At 41.5% G+C, this 16,227-nt stretch overlaps 1 protein-coding gene across 2 annotated transcripts in view; it reads right to left on the minus strand.

The window, feature by feature from the left end:
* Positions 1-1,023: 1,023 nt before the first annotated feature.
* The window catches only part of SLC22A4 (solute carrier family 22 member 4), a 41,194-nt gene continuing 25,990 nt past the window's right edge, over positions 1,024-16,227 (minus strand). The window contains exons 5-10 of one of the 2 annotated variants that reach the window (XR_011471528.1): positions 12,915-13,041; positions 10,188-10,288; positions 6,644-6,858; positions 4,841-5,036; positions 2,993-3,128; positions 1,024-1,433 (exon numbers count right to left, since the gene is read on the minus strand). Coding sequence is in view for 1 of the 2 variants with exons in the window: in XM_070415035.1 (XP_070271136.1) it covers positions 1,358-1,433; positions 2,993-3,128; positions 4,841-5,023; positions 6,644-6,858; positions 10,188-10,288; positions 12,915-13,041 (838 nt within the window). In the remaining variant the exon portion in view is untranslated. The remainder of the gene's footprint in view (positions 1,434-2,992; positions 3,129-4,840; positions 5,037-6,643; positions 6,859-10,187; positions 10,289-12,914; positions 13,042-16,227) is intronic. The other variant, XM_070415035.1, reaches the window with a different exon arrangement.

The following is a 16,227-nucleotide window of genomic DNA, read 5'->3' on the forward strand; positions in this document are numbered from 1 at the left end:
CTAAAGGGTCATCAGTAGCTCGTCACCATGCTGCCCTTAGAGAAGCCACCATCAATGAAAGCATGCTGCCCCAAGTCTCCATGACTAACTGCTTGCTGTGCTATCATCTCCAACTAAACCACGGTGCCACATAGAGCTGACATTTATTTTCTGAACTTATGGTAGCTTTTATCTTTCACGCCGCTCATTCATGGAGCAGAGGTTCCGCGATTGCCGATCAGAAGCACCCTGGGTGGAGTGGATGCAGCTGCACACTGTGCTTGGGAAGGTGTATTGAAGGAAAGAACTGTTTTAAAAGCTTCCTAGATGGTTGTCTTGGACTGCCTTCTTCCTAGGTGCTGACCCCTCTTGGCTGTGGGGCACACAAACCATCTCTACCGATCTGTTCTGCGGTTTTCATGATTCTCTGTTTACCAGTAAAATATCTCTTAAGCCAGTCTTAGGACATAGAAGGTTTAGTCATGTGCTCAAAGAGAGCACAAAAGTGGATCTTTTAATAGTTTGTGAGCTGTAGCCCCTGCATTGTAGCTGGGAACTGCTCTGATTCCCTTCTTAAAAGCCAACAGGTGCCCAGCCGCTGTGGCTCAGTGGTTGAGCGTCGACCTATGAACCAGGAAGTCATGGTTTGATTCTTGGTCAAAGCACAGGTTGTGAGCCTGATCCCCAGTAGGGGCGTGCAGGAGGCAGCCAATCAGTGATTCTCTCTCATCATTGATGTTTCTATCTCTCTATCTCTCTCTCTCTCTCCCTCTCTCCCTTCCTCTCTGAAATCAATAACAGTAATAATAATAATTAAAAAAATAGGAGCCAGGCTATTTGATCTCTTGCAAACACTGTTAATCCTCTTAAAGGAGTGTATAAAATTTTCTGGCTAGGAATGCTGCATATAGTCATTTGATTATAGCAGTATATGAATTCACTGTAGAAAGGACTGTAATTTTGAATGTGCCGGTTCACTTACACACACACACACACACACACACGCATGCACGCACGCGCGCGCTGTTGTTACCTGACAGTGTGTGAATACAATGACACTTTATTTGGATGACAGTCGTATGTTTGGAAATGAGTGTTAATCTTTATGTGTATTATCTAGTCCTTAACCAACACATTTTCAAACAACCTTACAAACCCATTTCGCTGGACTCATTAGTAAGGTGGACTCTATAGAAATGGTTAGTTTTTTTTAAAAAGGAGATGATCTGGAAGAGTCCAGAATTTGCTACATGACAAGCATTTCTCAACAGCAGGGCCCGTTTGGTTACAGTCAGTCCATTTCATCAGGAAAAGCTTTGGTTTCTTCAGGGTCTTATGTCTCTGTTTTTCAGTTCACCGAGTGGGGTAGAAATTTTTATCAGAATGAAGTTATTAGAACTTTGGGGTTTTCTTCATTGTTCATTGAATCTCTTGTTTTTTTCCCAGACCTGAACCTGAAAATAAGATGCATGCTAAAGAAAATTAAATATTCACAACTCTCTTCTTCACAATTCTAAATCGACACTGGAAAACATTTCTTCAATGAACAAGTAATGATTGTAACTCTAATTAGAACCTAGAGCTAATACTTTATTATTTTGAATACTTGGAGTCATTTTCTTAATTAAACATAAGCGAAACCCAGAATTTACACTCTTTTCATTTCCCTGAGGGAAGGATAGATTGGTAAGAATGAAGTTCTCGTGAGTTAAAGTTGATATTGAACTGGTTGTATCACTACAAGAAAATAGCTTATCAAAAATATGCACCTTTTACTATGTGTTCTGTCAGAGATCAGAATCCATTCACATGACAAAGACTTATCTTTATCATGGCCAGGCACTGAAACACGTTATCTCATATAACCTTACTATACTGAAGCTTAGTGAAAATTAAGTTTACCCCAAATTAAATTTCCCCAAATTTTTGCAGTAGATGTGGGATTTGAAGCCAGGCAGTCTCGTTCTAGAATCTAAATGTCTCCTACCAAACCACTTACCTTTTAAATGTTTGCCAATCTGTGATATCATAGAAATATTATATATATATATATATATATATATATATATATATATGCCACTGAAATGTCCTTTTCTGTAAACTGCTTGTTCATGACTTCTGCTAAGTTTTCCTACTGAGTTGTTTGTCTTTTCCCCTACGAATCACTAAGAGCGTTTGTATATTAGGTATACCAGCCCTGGGTTTGTGTTGCATGTTGCAAATATTTTCCTTCTGCCTTGTTGACCTTTGTCTTTGTTTATGGTTTCTTTTTTGCTGTGCCAACAATTTCTAAAATTACATAATTAGATATATCAATCTTTTCCTTTATGGCTCTTTGCTTTTCAGATTATGCTCAGAAAGGCCTTCTCAAAAGTAATAGAAATATTTTTCTTCCAGCATGTTTATGATTTTACATTTTTAGGCCTCAACTTTCACTCTTTCTGGAATTTATATGGATGCATTTTGAAGTAGGACTCAAGTTTTTATTTATCCAAAATGGCTAGCTGAATGTTCTAATATATTTTACTTAATAATCTAACTTTTCCCCACTGCTTTTGAATTGCTACTTTTTATCATATATAGAATTCTCATATTTTCTTTCTTTTTAAAAAAAATATATTTTATTGATTTTTTACAGCGAGGAAGGGAGAGGGATAAAGAGTTAGAAACATTGATGAGAGAGAAACATCAATCAATTGCCTCCTGCACACCCCCTATTGGGGATGTGCCCGCAACCAAGGTACATGCCCTTGACCGGAATCGAACCTGGGACCTTTCAGTCTGCAGGCCGACGCTCTATCCACTGAGCCAAACCGGTTAGGGCTCTCATATTTTCTTGGGTTTAATTCAAACTCTATTCATTGATTTCTATTCCTATACCATTAGCACACTGTTTTCACTACCAGTGTTTAATAATACACTTTATTATATGATAGCGTTACTCTCCCTAGCCATTCTTGCATATTTATTCTTTCTGAGATATTTTTATATCATTTTTTAAAGTTCCACTTACCATTTCACTTTCTGCATCTCCTCTAAGGACTCTGGTAGAGTCATTCCAAAACTTTCAGGGAAAAACAGGGTGATGATTCCAATCAGGATAGTCAGGCTGCCCATGAGGATGTAGGGCAGAACTTGGTTGTAAGCACCTGTAAGGCACGGGACATAGTTAGAAAAAGGAATTCTCCAGAAGCTCTCGAGCATCATTTTGTAAAGGTGGCAAACACTGCTTGACAGCAGTTATAAACTGGAACATTTTCTGAAGTTAAAAAGTATGCAAAATGCACCATTTGTTTTGCATTATCAGAAGGTCTTTCATGTCAACTGCTATTCTCTAAGCTGCTATATAATCATGTATGACAGATGTTCCTTTGGTAGAAATATTTGCCTAGCAAAGTTCTCCTCTGAAGGCGGAGGTAACTGGAGAAGAGGGAAAGGGAGGACATGAAGGGGAAAGAGGTTGACCAGCATGCTGCAGGTACAGGTACTGGCTATCATGATCGGTGTGACCTTTGCTTTGACCCAAACCAGTAGGCTGCAGTGGAAAGCTAGGTCCACGGAGTCATGAGACTTGGGAAAAAAAATCTAAGTAATATGTTCAATCCAATTAAAAAAAAATAAATGTTAGGCACCGCGAAAGCAGTGCTTTGGTTTCTTTTCTTTTTTCTTTTTTGGGCAGCATTTATAAGTCGTGGTTTTATAAGTAAGTGGAAGAACCATTTCATCTCTCCTTTATACAATGTCACTCAGGAAAATAACAGATCCTTATTTTGCTTCCCATTTGCATAGAGAGATTATAGAGGAACAACACACCCAAGAATTTTATTTGACAAAAAAACAACCCAAAACATTAATCTTGAAACTGTTCTGAGGCCTATGTGTCTCTCCTCAGTACAGTCCTTAATGAGGATTAGGCTTGGAGAACCAGATCTTGCATCCATTGAACATCCCACTAAAGTGCCTCTGAGGTGTTATTTCAGCTTGAGAAACTTGGTTACATAAAAACTAAAATTTTCTGCATTGCAAAAAGTATTATAAAGTAAAAATGTAAATGATAAACTAGGAAAAATATTTACAACATATATACAAAGGGCTATTTTTTTTCAATTACAAAGACCTCTCACAAATCAAAGATAAAATGTTGAAAAAAAATATTAAAAAGATGGGCAAAAGACATGAACAGTCAGGTCACTAAAAAATAAATAGAAGGTCAATAAATATATAAAAAATGCTCAACCTCACTCTAATTAAAGAAATGAAAGCAACAATGATGTCCACTTTTCACATAACAGATTATCAATGATTAAAGAATTGGATAATCCCATTGCTGGTGAGGATGCAGAGAAATAGGCATGTATTGATAGTTGGATTGTAAATGGGTACAATATTTAGATGTCAATTTGGCAATATCTGTAAAATTTTTAAATTGTTCCAGCAATCCATGAATCCAAATATACACAATCAAACCAATAAAGGGTGTAGGACACAGGGAAATGTTCATTGCAGTAATAACAAAAACCTGGACATGGCTTAAATGTCCATCTGTTAAACCTAGTTACACAGATTATGTATATGTGTACATTGGAAGATTAGGTACTAACGAAAAAGAAGGTAAAAGAACTGTGTATACCAATAAAGATAGTCTGATACAATGTTAAGTTAAACAAGTTGTAAAACTATATATATACAGAATATCTGAAGGGCTACTCACCAAACTGTTAATATTAATTACTTATAGGGGTGTGATTTAGGGGACTGAGAAAAAAGAGATAAACTTGTACTTTTTTCAGTACTCTCTATGCAATGAAAATATATTACTTGTATATTTAAAAAAAGAACAGATCAATAAGCTATGTCTCACCAAGGTACACGAAGTAGGGAGCGATGATGCTGCCCACTCTGGAGGCCATGGAGGTGATCCCCACAGCCATGTTTCTGACCATGGTGGGATAGAGCTCTGCAGTGAAGACGTACAGCATAGAGAAAGCAGAGGTGACCCCGAATTTCCCTAACATCACCAGGCCAATGGACAAGAAGTTGTAATCTGGAAAAGAGACCTAGTGTAAACAGAGGTGCTTTAGAAGTGATATGTTCTCAACTTGGTTGCTTTTATGGTTCTCTTTGCTTGAAGGAGCATGTTTTTCACATTGTAGAGATATTCCCCAAATAACACTTTCTATTCAAATAATTGACATGGACAAAGATGGAGAGTGAGGGGTTGCCTTGTGCTTGGCTCTACTATTAGTATAGATCAGCGGTCGGCAAACTGCAGCTCGCGAGCCACATGCAGCTCTTTGGCCCCTTGAGTGTGGCTCTTCCACAAAATGCCGACTTCTGCACATGGGCCACAAAGTTTCAATCGCACTGTACGTGCGCGCCCGCACGTGGTATTTTGTGGAAGAGCCACACTCAAGGGGCCAAAGAGCCGCATGTGGCTCACAAGCTGCAGTTTGCTGACCACTGGATCATTTACACATTCAGTGACCTTTGTCCACTTTTACTCGTTACAGCACTTTCATGGTAAGTCATTAGCATGTTAATATAGTTAAGTTTAATCTTCAATGAGAAGAACCAATGCTTTCTATCCTGTTTAGTATTATTAAGAAATACATATTCCTTTTTAAAAATATATTTTTTTTATTGATTTCAGAGAGGAAGGGAGAGGGAGAGAGATAGAAACATCAATGATGAGAGAGAATCACTGATTGGCTGCCTCCTGCACGCCCCCTACTGGGGGATTGAGCCTGCAACCTGGGCATGTACCCTGACCAGGAATCGAACAGTGACCTCCTGGTTTATAGTTCGACGCTCAACCACTGAGCCATGCCATCTGGGCAAGAAATACATATTTCTATGTATAATACTAGGTATCAATAATCTATTGCCTTAACAATTTAATAGTATGAGAATGTTAGACATAAGGGGAAAGGAAGCATATGTCCCTTTGTGTGCTCTTTATTTTTAATTTAACATTTTTATTGTAAGTATTACATATGTCTCCTTTTCCCCCCTTGACCTCTCCCCGGCCACTCCCATCCCCCAGCACATGCGCTCACCCTCCCACTGTCTGTGTCCACTGGTTATGCTTATGTGCATGCATACAAATCCTTTGGTTGATCTTTCACCCTCCCCGCTTCCACCCTCCCCTGCCTACCCTCTGAGGTTTGACGGCCTGTTCGATGCTTCTATATCTCTGGATCTGTTTTTGTTTATCAGTTTATGTTGTTCTGTGTGCTCTCTATCTAAAATGTTACAGACCCTAAAAATCACTGAATTTATACTGGAACTAGCATGAACTACTAACTGTTACACTTGAGTACACACCTTAAGTAAAGGTTAGAAAATACCAAAAAAATTGGGAATCAGGATTGTGTCTTCAAGAAAGAGGTTAAAGGGGTTAGGTGAAGGTTTCCATGACAGGGATGACCGGGAGCATTGTTTTTCCTTTTCAGGTAATGATTTCCAACTCTCCAAGCTGACTCATCTATTTGAGGGGTGTTGTTCTGAACATGGGAAATTACAAAATTAGCTATCATTTGTCTAATTGACTTATGAATGGTATATGATGGGAAGGATACATAAACAGGGAGCAGTGACCAATAATTAGCCCAAATCAAGGTGTAGGTCTTTTCTGTTAAGCTGTTACTATTGGTTAACTTCTTACCTGCAGGTACCAGTTGAATTAAGAGAAGCACGCCTCCTCCGAAGAACAGCACCCCAGCTATGATATACCGCCTGGGCAGGGTTCGCAGGAGCAGCCAGGCTGTGACGTAAGCTGGAACTTCGATCAGGGCAGAGAGGAAACAGTTCAGGTAGGCATCTCCATGTAAATTAGGAGAGTTGAGAGACAGAGCGAAGTAACCGACCGAGGTTAGCATCCTAAAAGACAGCAGACACAACAAAAGTGATAAAAGGATGGTATGACTCACTCTAAACTTTCATAATGGTCAAGAAATTGTCTAGATTCTGTTTTCCTATATGTAGCCACTATAGGCTATTTAAAAGTAAACACATTAAAATTAAATAAAATCAGCCCTGACCGGTTTGGTTCAGTGGATAGAGCACTGGACCACAGACTGAAGGGTCTCAGGTTCGATTCTGGACAAGGGCACATACCTTGGTTGCCGTCTAGATTCCCAGCCCTGGTCAGGGTGCATGCAGGAGGTAATCTATTGATGTGTCTCTCTCACATCGATGCTTCTCTCTCTCTCTGTCTCTCCACTCTCTCTAAAAATCAATGGAGGAATATCTTCGGGTAAGGATTAACAACAACAATAAAAAAATTTAAAAGAAAAAAATCAAAGACTCAGTTCCTCCATCGCACTAGCCACACTTCAATTGCTTAATAGCCACATGTGGCTAGTGGCTACTATAGTGGACAACACAGATAAAACCATTTTCATCACTGCAAAAAATTCTATTGGACAGCACAAGTCTAGATATACCAGTACACGACAACACCTACCCTGGTCTAGTTAATTTTATATTTCAATATTTCCTGAACAGTTTGTACATCTTCATTCCCTTAGAGCTATTGTTTGAAGAAAGAATGTATGTCATGTCAGTGAACATAAAATCCAGACTTCATTCTTACCAAAAAACAAGAAGGAAAAGGAGAAACATAGGTAATACTGTGGGATCTACTTATAGTAAATTCCAAAGGTTTAGTAAAACTCACTTTAGGGAAAGAATGGAGACCCATAATGCTTCAGAGTATTACAAAGTGCACACCATATATCCTGTCATTACAGTTAACGTCCACGGAAAACCTTCTCTGTGGAAAAATCACTGCCCTATGCAGAAGTTTGCTTATTATTCACATGAATGAAAGCAAAGGATATCTGAAGAAACTTTTCAGGACACTGTTAGAGATTTTTAAACCTACTTTATTAGGTTGGGTAGCACAAGGGCTATTCCAAAATACAACAAAAATTAAACTTGATTGCTCTAGGAATCCTGATTTTCACATTTGGTAATAAGAGCAGCTTAGATAAAAACCAGTGACTATGCTGACAGGTGTGAACTAAGGAGGCCTACAGTGAGGGAGGAAAGCCAGGTGCCTGGACACATTTGCTTAATTCAGTCATAAGCTCTGTCATCGGTTTCCTCGAACTGCAAAACGGGATGGCCCTAAAAATAGACTAGCTGCAGTCTGAACCTACTAGCTATGACAATCATCTTTCTTTCTGTTGCCATCATGGGATAGGCATGTTTTTTTTTCTTCTTCCTCATTTCTTGGCAGATCTATTATTAAAACTAGTCTACAAAGTCAATTCATTATTTCGATGCCTTAAAATCTCTCGGTATCCTGCTGGTGTGGCTCAATGGTTGAACGTCGATCTATGAATCAGGAGATCACAGTTTGATTCCCTGTTAGGGCACATGCCCAGGGTTGTGGGTTGATCCCCAGTGTGGGGCATGCAGGAAGAAGCCAATCAATGATTCTCTCTCATTATTAATGTTTCTGTCTCTCTCGCCCCCTCCCTTCCTCTTTGAAGTCAATTTAAAAATATATATATATATAAAAGAATTTTTAAAAAATCACTTGGTAGTTTGCAATTGGCAGGTATAAAAAGCTTGTCAAAACCTTAATCTGGGCCCTTGCCAGGTGGCTCAGTTGGTTGGCACATTGTCCTGTACACCAAAAGGTTTTGGGTTCAATACCCAGTCAGGGCGTGTACTTAGTTTGCAGATTCGATCCCCAGTCGGGGCCCATAAGTTTCTCTCTCTCTTTCTCTCCACACCACTCCATCCCCCCTCTCTAAAATCAATAAACATACACTCCAGTGAGGACTATTTAAAAACAAAAACAAACTCCAATCTAGGCAGTAGGGGATTCAGGTTATTCTAATCTCCCTGTTCAATTGCCAGTATAGCTTCAGGAAGTAGGAGCTGAATTAGAATCTTGGCTTCAGGCACCAAGGACATCATTAGCCTTAATCCCAATGGAGGGACCCTTTCCCCGTGGGCCACAGTGCAGCAGACTTTATTGTTCCCTGTGACTTATTTTTTTTAGTATCCAGTTCCATGAATTGAATTGAGGCATCTCCAAATAACTTAAAATTTTACTAGTGGCCCAGTGCACGAATTCGTGCACATTGAAAGGAAATTAATTAGAGAAATATTTTAATATCGCCATTCGCCCTTTCTCTATAATAGAAGTGTCAATGAAATTCACAATCAACAACAGACCGAAACACACACGTGCGATTGGTGCCAGTAAGAGCTTTCTATGTATCGCTACACAGGCGAGTCAACTTAGCCTTTTATAGGTATAGAATAAACTTGCTTAATTAGACCTCCTTTTTGATTTAGTTAAACTTTTCCAGCCCAGTGAAGCACCCCAACTTCTCTTTCAGGTGTCAGCAACACAGCAGTAAATATCAACACGAAGCAGATTATTATTGTAGATCACACAGGGAGAACAAAAGATAAAATATTTAACTGCAGCAGTGTTTGACTATATTCTGTGCAGTGAGAAAACCTGAAGTCATTTTCAAGCTCCACCATTTTTTAATTCTTTTCAGTTTGGTCAAGTTTCTAAGCTTTCTAAATCTCTGTTTTCTGGCTAATGAAAAGAAAATAGTATTCCACCGAGTCTCCTATCTACCTACTCCAGGACTTCTGTGAGGATCAAATGAGATGAGGCACAGGAAAATGCTTCACAGACATTTTGTTAAAGTGTAAAATGTTTGCACCTGGCTATAAAGCAAGTCATGTTCCTGGGCTGAAGAAACTGCAAGGAGGCTAGTTGCTAGGGAGAGGAAGCTGGGCATTGCTACGTGACGTCATTACCCGGCACCCACAGCCACTGTTTCCAGGCTGGGCTGTGGGCTGCATTTTGCGCCATGAGGTCTGCTGCGATTTGGTGGGCTGTTGCTCTGGGGTGGTGGTGGGGCCTGTGTCCCACTTGGGAGAAGCCAAGTATTGCTTTGTGGGCTCCAGGTCTGTGGTGCTGTTTCTCTGTAAATGGCCAGTGTGCATCACGGCAGCTCCTGCATTGAGCATCTGCCCCCTGGTGGTCAGTGCATGTCATTGTGACCAGTTGGACGGTCAGACACTTAGCATATTAGCCTTTTATATATATAGATCATATTTATTTTGTCTCACGAAGACCCAGGCCTTGTCCTGATGTTCCCCTGAATTAAAGAAAATTAGTCGTATACTTATGTGCTGTATATCACACTTCCAGATCACTTATTACTTACCATAGCAGTATAGACATAATGGTTATTGTGGCAATATTTCTTGTCCTGAACAGGTCCAGAATAAAAACTTTCTCCTGCTTCAGGGGTCTTAGCTCCTGTAGCTAAAATAATGCAAATAACCATGAGATTAAGAGCTAGTGAGGAAGTATCTTTGGCCATGACAGCATGGGAAAAACTTATGCACTTTACCTTGAATATGCTTAGAAATCAGGAATTCTCGGGGAATAAGAGCATGTACATATATGACGCTTTATTCTAACACAAATATTTGTGGCTAATTTAAGACAGAAGCCTTTAACATATATAACATTGGCTCCACTGTCTCTTATAGAAAGCCTAACTGCTAGCACAGCCATTCCTTGCCTCATGCCAATCACTATGGGCACCTGAGTCACACTGAGTTGTGATCCTTGCATTGGTAGGGCTATATGTCTTGAGGTCCCTGTCTGCTTTTTATACTTTCCTTGTTGAGTTCTCTGAGTCAGAACAGACTTGAACAGATTTGAGTTAACTGTGGGACCTTGGAAAAGTTACTATTTATCCTTTCTCAGCCCCCATTTACTTCTCTGTAAAATAGGATGCCCCCAAAAACTGTATACACACTTTGAACAATTAATTCCAATGGGTTAAATCTGAAAAGAAAGAAATATCAATTGAGCTATCAGCTGTTAAGTGTGTATACATTTTGGAGGGACACTATATATATATACATATTCCCCACAATATATATATAGAGTTGAGAAGATTAAATATAGCTTAACATATACCTGAACTATGTAAATGCCCAATACATTTTAAATGTTAACATTATTACTGCGCCATTGAGAAGATGCTAGCTGTCAGTGGTGAGTGGTAATTTCTTACTGCTGTCAATGGGCTCCCCTCCTTTACTTAAACAACAACAACTTTATTGTTGAAAGATTACATATGTCCTCCCCTTCCCCCCATTGACTCCTTCTAGCCTGCCCCTGCCCCTTACCCCAGGCCTTCACCACACTATAGTCTGTGTCCATGGGCGATGCATATACGTTCTTTGGTTAATCTCTTCCCACTCACCCATCCCCACCTACCCTCTGAGCCCTCTTTTACTTTTAATTTACTGATGTTAATTTGCTATGAGTTAGGAATCCAGATAACCAAGCTTATTAGCATTCAAACTAAAAAGTTACAAGGCTCTGGGGTGGAGAATCTCTGTGGGATAAAGTGCAAGGACTTTATGGTGTGTGTACAGTGAGGCTGAGGAAGGAGGTTCAATAATAAAAGAAGTGAGGGTGCCAGCCGCCTTTGTAGCTGGTGTTCCCCAGATATTAGCATCCTTCTCTCAGGAATAATCAGACGCCTCCTCATGCAGCTCACAGGCATATTACCTTGTTTCTTCTATGCTACTTGGAGCATGCTGCTCTGTTACGACCACAAAGCAAAGCCCCTGCATCTCTGAAGGGAACCTGGAGGGCTCTGGGAGTAGTGCTATGCACAGGTGGGACCTGTGAGTCAGGCCTATGCTGACATTTGGTGCTTCCACAGGGCCCTTGTGAAAATGCAGATTGCTGGATCCCACCTGAACCTGCTTAATTACACACTCTTTCTTGGGGGCGGTGGGTGGCAGATGCCTGGGAATCTGAATTTTAAGGTCCCTTGAGTGATTGTGATAGGCAGCCACATTCGGAAACTTCAGGATAAGAACATTCTTATATCCAGTGCTCATGCTTGGCCTGTGGGAAGCCACCAAAATGCCTTTGGACCAGGCACCAAGCAAGTTGGAGATGCTTCAGAAAGGAAATCCGAGAAGCTTGAGATTGCTTTCCAAATGATACTACTTTTCATTCTTTCCTGTCCAAGTTAACACCACTGCTCCTCGTATCAGGTAAAAAAGCCCAGGTAAGTGCATGCACTTTTGCACTGGAGACACCGAGTGAGACTTCTAGCTGTGGACCCTGGGAAAATTACTTAACTTCTCTGTACCTCGGTTTCCTCTCTCGAGAAACAGGCATATGGCTAGCATGAGCATCTGGCAGATTTGCCATCACCATCCCGAGCAGGCTGCACTTGCTGGCACAGGGCTCTGCAGATCCTCCTAAAGAAGATTCTACCTGGGAGGTGAGCAGGGGCGGTGACTGGGCCTTGAGAAAGCACAAGCCCCCTTCCCCTCCATGGGCCCAACCAGTTCAGGTCCAATGTGCCTCACGGCAGGAAGAAAGGCAAGCATTTAGGAGCCAGTGGTTCCGGATTGCGAGAGGGATGTCCGACTGCCGGTTTAGGCCCGATCCTGCTGTGGGATCGGGGCTAAACCGGCAGTCGGACATATCCCGAGGGGTCCCAGATTGTGAGAGGGTGCAGGCTGGGCTGAGGGACCCCCTCCGCTCAATGCATGAATTTCGTGCACTGGGCCTCTAGTATATATATAATATATATTCACCAGTATGTAGCTGCATCAATGGTATGGAGCAATACCAATAAAAAGTTGGAGATGAACTTGCAAAAAGGAAGGGAACTAATGTTTAGTTAACACTTGTTTATGCTAAGCAGTTTACATATATTATTGCATTTAATTCACTCACAGCTCTTTATAGTGGGTTTTATCTCAGAATTTAATCATCGTTGTGTCTCTAAGGCCTTGGACAGAGCCTGGTACCTGGTGGGCACTCAAAATACATTGAATTAAATTAAATTCCATTAAGATCAAGAATGCGTGACTGACCCCAAGAGAAAACATCTGCAAATGCTTACCTCCACAGGATCAAAAATCACTGCCGGGACCGCTACATTGTTCATTTTTGCAGCTTTTTGGATGATATCTTCAGCCTCTCTAAATCTTCTCTGGGATATCAGCCACCGCGGAGATTCAGGAATAAACCTAGAATTCATTTTTAATGGTTTATACTTTTTCACAAAGGCAGGGTTTGACACTATTAACCATAAGTTGATCCCCAAATAATTTTTATTTTGTAAAATTCTAGTTTGTTTGTTTTAAAGCTGAGGCCTCATAATATTTCCATTGGTTATAGGAATAAATAAAAGCGCTTTCACATTTCAAAGTTCTGAGCAAATCACAAGACTGATCATCAGTTGTATTTGAAGCCAGGAGCAGTGCGAGGTGTAACATTAACTGTGCAGGGGTTTAAGCCAGGGTAGCTGGAGACGGCCATCGAAAACTTAATAGCCAAGTGTGGCTCTTAAAAGGAAACACAGCCCAGTGTCGCTCAGTGTGTCTGTGCCTAGGAGACTTCCTGGAGCCCCAGCTGGTGCTGCGCTCAAGTCTATGTGTTAAGACGGGCACCTGTGCTCCTCGGGCACTTCCTGTCCTCAGTGGAGAAGGTGGGTGCCCTGACTCCTCCTGTGGGCTGTCCTCCTCACCTTCAACAGAGCCCCGGGTCAGCGATCCCCCAAACCAGATTTGGGGAGACAGCCAATGTTGTCTTTTTTTTAATGTCTAGAAAGTTAATTTTAAAAATTATACAATCTTCCTACATTTTAATTGATGGTCAAACACAGTTGACTTCTTTCCTAATTTTTCTATTTTTTCTTTTTCTATTTATTTTTATCATGCACATATTTATTTATATTTTAACATTCCTTCCCAGTTTTTATTTCTTAGGATTCCTTAGCCATTCTTCTGCCGGCTCTTGTTTTCCTTACCTATTCATCAGTACTTAGTTATACTAGAAAGTAAATTACGTGTAGCAGATACAGAGGCCTCCTATACTTAAATGGGCCCCTCCAAAGCCTCAAGAGGAATGACCTCAGAGCAAAAGACAACTGATCAAATAGCCAACCCCAGCTCCCTGTCCCAGCCTCCCAGCACAATGGCTGAAAACTGAACCCAGTTTGCATTTTTCAGAAGATGCCCTTACGTGGTCCCCGTTGCAACCATGATGATGTCAGGTCACTGACCTTCAGTAATTAGAGCTGGGCTGTCCAGTACAGTAGCCACTAACCACACGCAGCTCTTGAGCTAGTGTGACTGAGGAAATGAATTTTAATTTCATTTACTTTTAATCAATTTTAATTTAAAAAGCAGCCTGTGGCGAGTGACTCCTGTCTTAGTGCAGAATGAGGGGTCTTACTACACAGTCACAGTGTACATCAGGGCACTTTGGCTTCTGGGCAGTATCTTTCCCCAACCAGGTTGTTCTAAAAATATCCCATCTTTCTTACTACAGGCCCTGAGGGCCATCATTGGCCTCAGGTTCCTAATGTGTAGGCAGCTGGATATTGCAAAGCTTTCCCCACGTTGCATCTATGGGCTCCCTCCCCACCCTCTATCACATACTTCATTTAAACTTGTGGGCAAGCCTTTTAAAGGGAACTTGGGGCATAAAAAAATCCCCAAGCCACCTGCAATGACTCTGTTCCCCTCCCATTTCCAGCCACGCATTCAGGCTGACTGCAACCCCTACTACTGAACTGCCATGGGTTTTGGTGTACGAAGAGTCAAGTCTAGCTGATCACTTATAAAGTCAGTGGAGCACCACGCGAGGTTGTACACGATAGTCTCTCTGTAGTTTTAATTCACAATGAACAGGGGAGGGGGTTGCTGGAGAGTCTGTGTCCCTCACTGACGGGTGGCAGAGAGCCCGGCAGCCCGAAGCATCCCCACACCATCCCAGCCCAGCGTTCCAGCATCGTAAGGACAAGATGTTCAGAACAAAGTGATTTTGTTTTTGTAGGAAGATGGTAAGACTATTGTTTTAACCTTGCAGGACCAGCATGCAGCTTGTTAGTGCTGGCCCTGGACGGCGTCGGTGTGGGGCAGTGCTGGCCCTGAACAGTGTGCCCATAGCCAGGAGCACTCCCGGACCAGCCAGTGAGCAGCAGAAGATAGGACTCTCCTTAGGGCAAGAGTGAGGCTGCTCCTCATGGGATGGGCCTTCTCAGCTGGAAACTCAAGGGGCTGACCTATCAGAGTTATTCCTTGCTGTGCTGTTTGGTTCTGAGGGAAAGATCCAAGTCCCACAAATTAAAATCCCTACTAATCTCTTAGTTAATCAGAACCCTTCTATTTTTATTCTCTCTCTCTCTCTCTCTCTCTTTCTCTCTCTCTCTCTCCTTTGAGAGAAGTATATAGTTATAAGTTTGCTTATAACATTTTTAAAAGTACTGGTCTCTTATGCCAAAAGGATGAGAGCCAGGGAACATAAATTATTAAAATCATTCATCTGAAGAGGCAGAAAATAACCTATGAATAATCTTGTCTTGTATCTTCAGAGAGCACTGGGTCACCAAAAGCATTTACACTAGATTCAGTTAGCAAGGAGTTGTGGGTAGAGGGTGTGATGATGATGATGATGGTGACTCCTCTTCCAGAAAATGGCCCTTGCTTTCCTCGGAGGCAGAGCTGTGCAGATGATGGTCTGCCCTTATTCACCATAAGCTTTCCTAATCATCAGACTGGGTTCCAGAGGAAACCTCCAAATCAGAATAGTAGCTAACCTTTCACACACTGTCTCTCACATTCCAGGGAAAGAAGGGGGAAAAGGTGCTCTCTCCCCCCATGCACACCCATGCCAAAAATTTACACTGGTAAACCATAGAGTTTTAGAGGTCATAAGGAGATAGTAGCTTGGAGTGGGTCCAACCTGAGCCATCTGGTTCAACAAGGCCAATATGTGCTACCTATCAGCCTCTATGGCTGCACAACACTTGCAAGATAACGGACTTCCAGGCACCTCTCCAGGCAGCGTGTCCACAGGACAGGGCAACCAGGAGGGCTAGTCTAAATTGTGAGTTCCAAAAAGTGATCAAAGGAGCATTCACTGTGTGCAAGTAGGTAGGACTCAAACAGTTTGATAAAAACAGTCACTGCTGGGATATTTGTTGTTGCTGTTGTTAATCTTCATCTGAGGATATTTTCCCATTGATTTTTAGAGAGAGTGGAAGGAGAGAGGGGGTGACATTGATGTGAGAGACACACACATCAGTTGCCTCCTGCACATGCCTCAACTGAACCCGGGGATCCAACCTGCAACCGAGGTACCTGCCCTTGACTGGGAACCAAACCGGAAACCCTTCGGTGCATGGGCCATTGCTCTAACCACTGAAC

This window comes from Myotis yumanensis, unplaced genomic scaffold (assembly GCF_028538775.1).
Source record: "Myotis yumanensis isolate MYYU_CA2020_CCGP unplaced genomic scaffold, mMyoYum1.0.hap1 SCAF_5, whole genome shotgun sequence".
Taxonomy (NCBI): Eukaryota; Metazoa; Chordata; class Mammalia; order Chiroptera; family Vespertilionidae; genus Myotis; species Myotis yumanensis.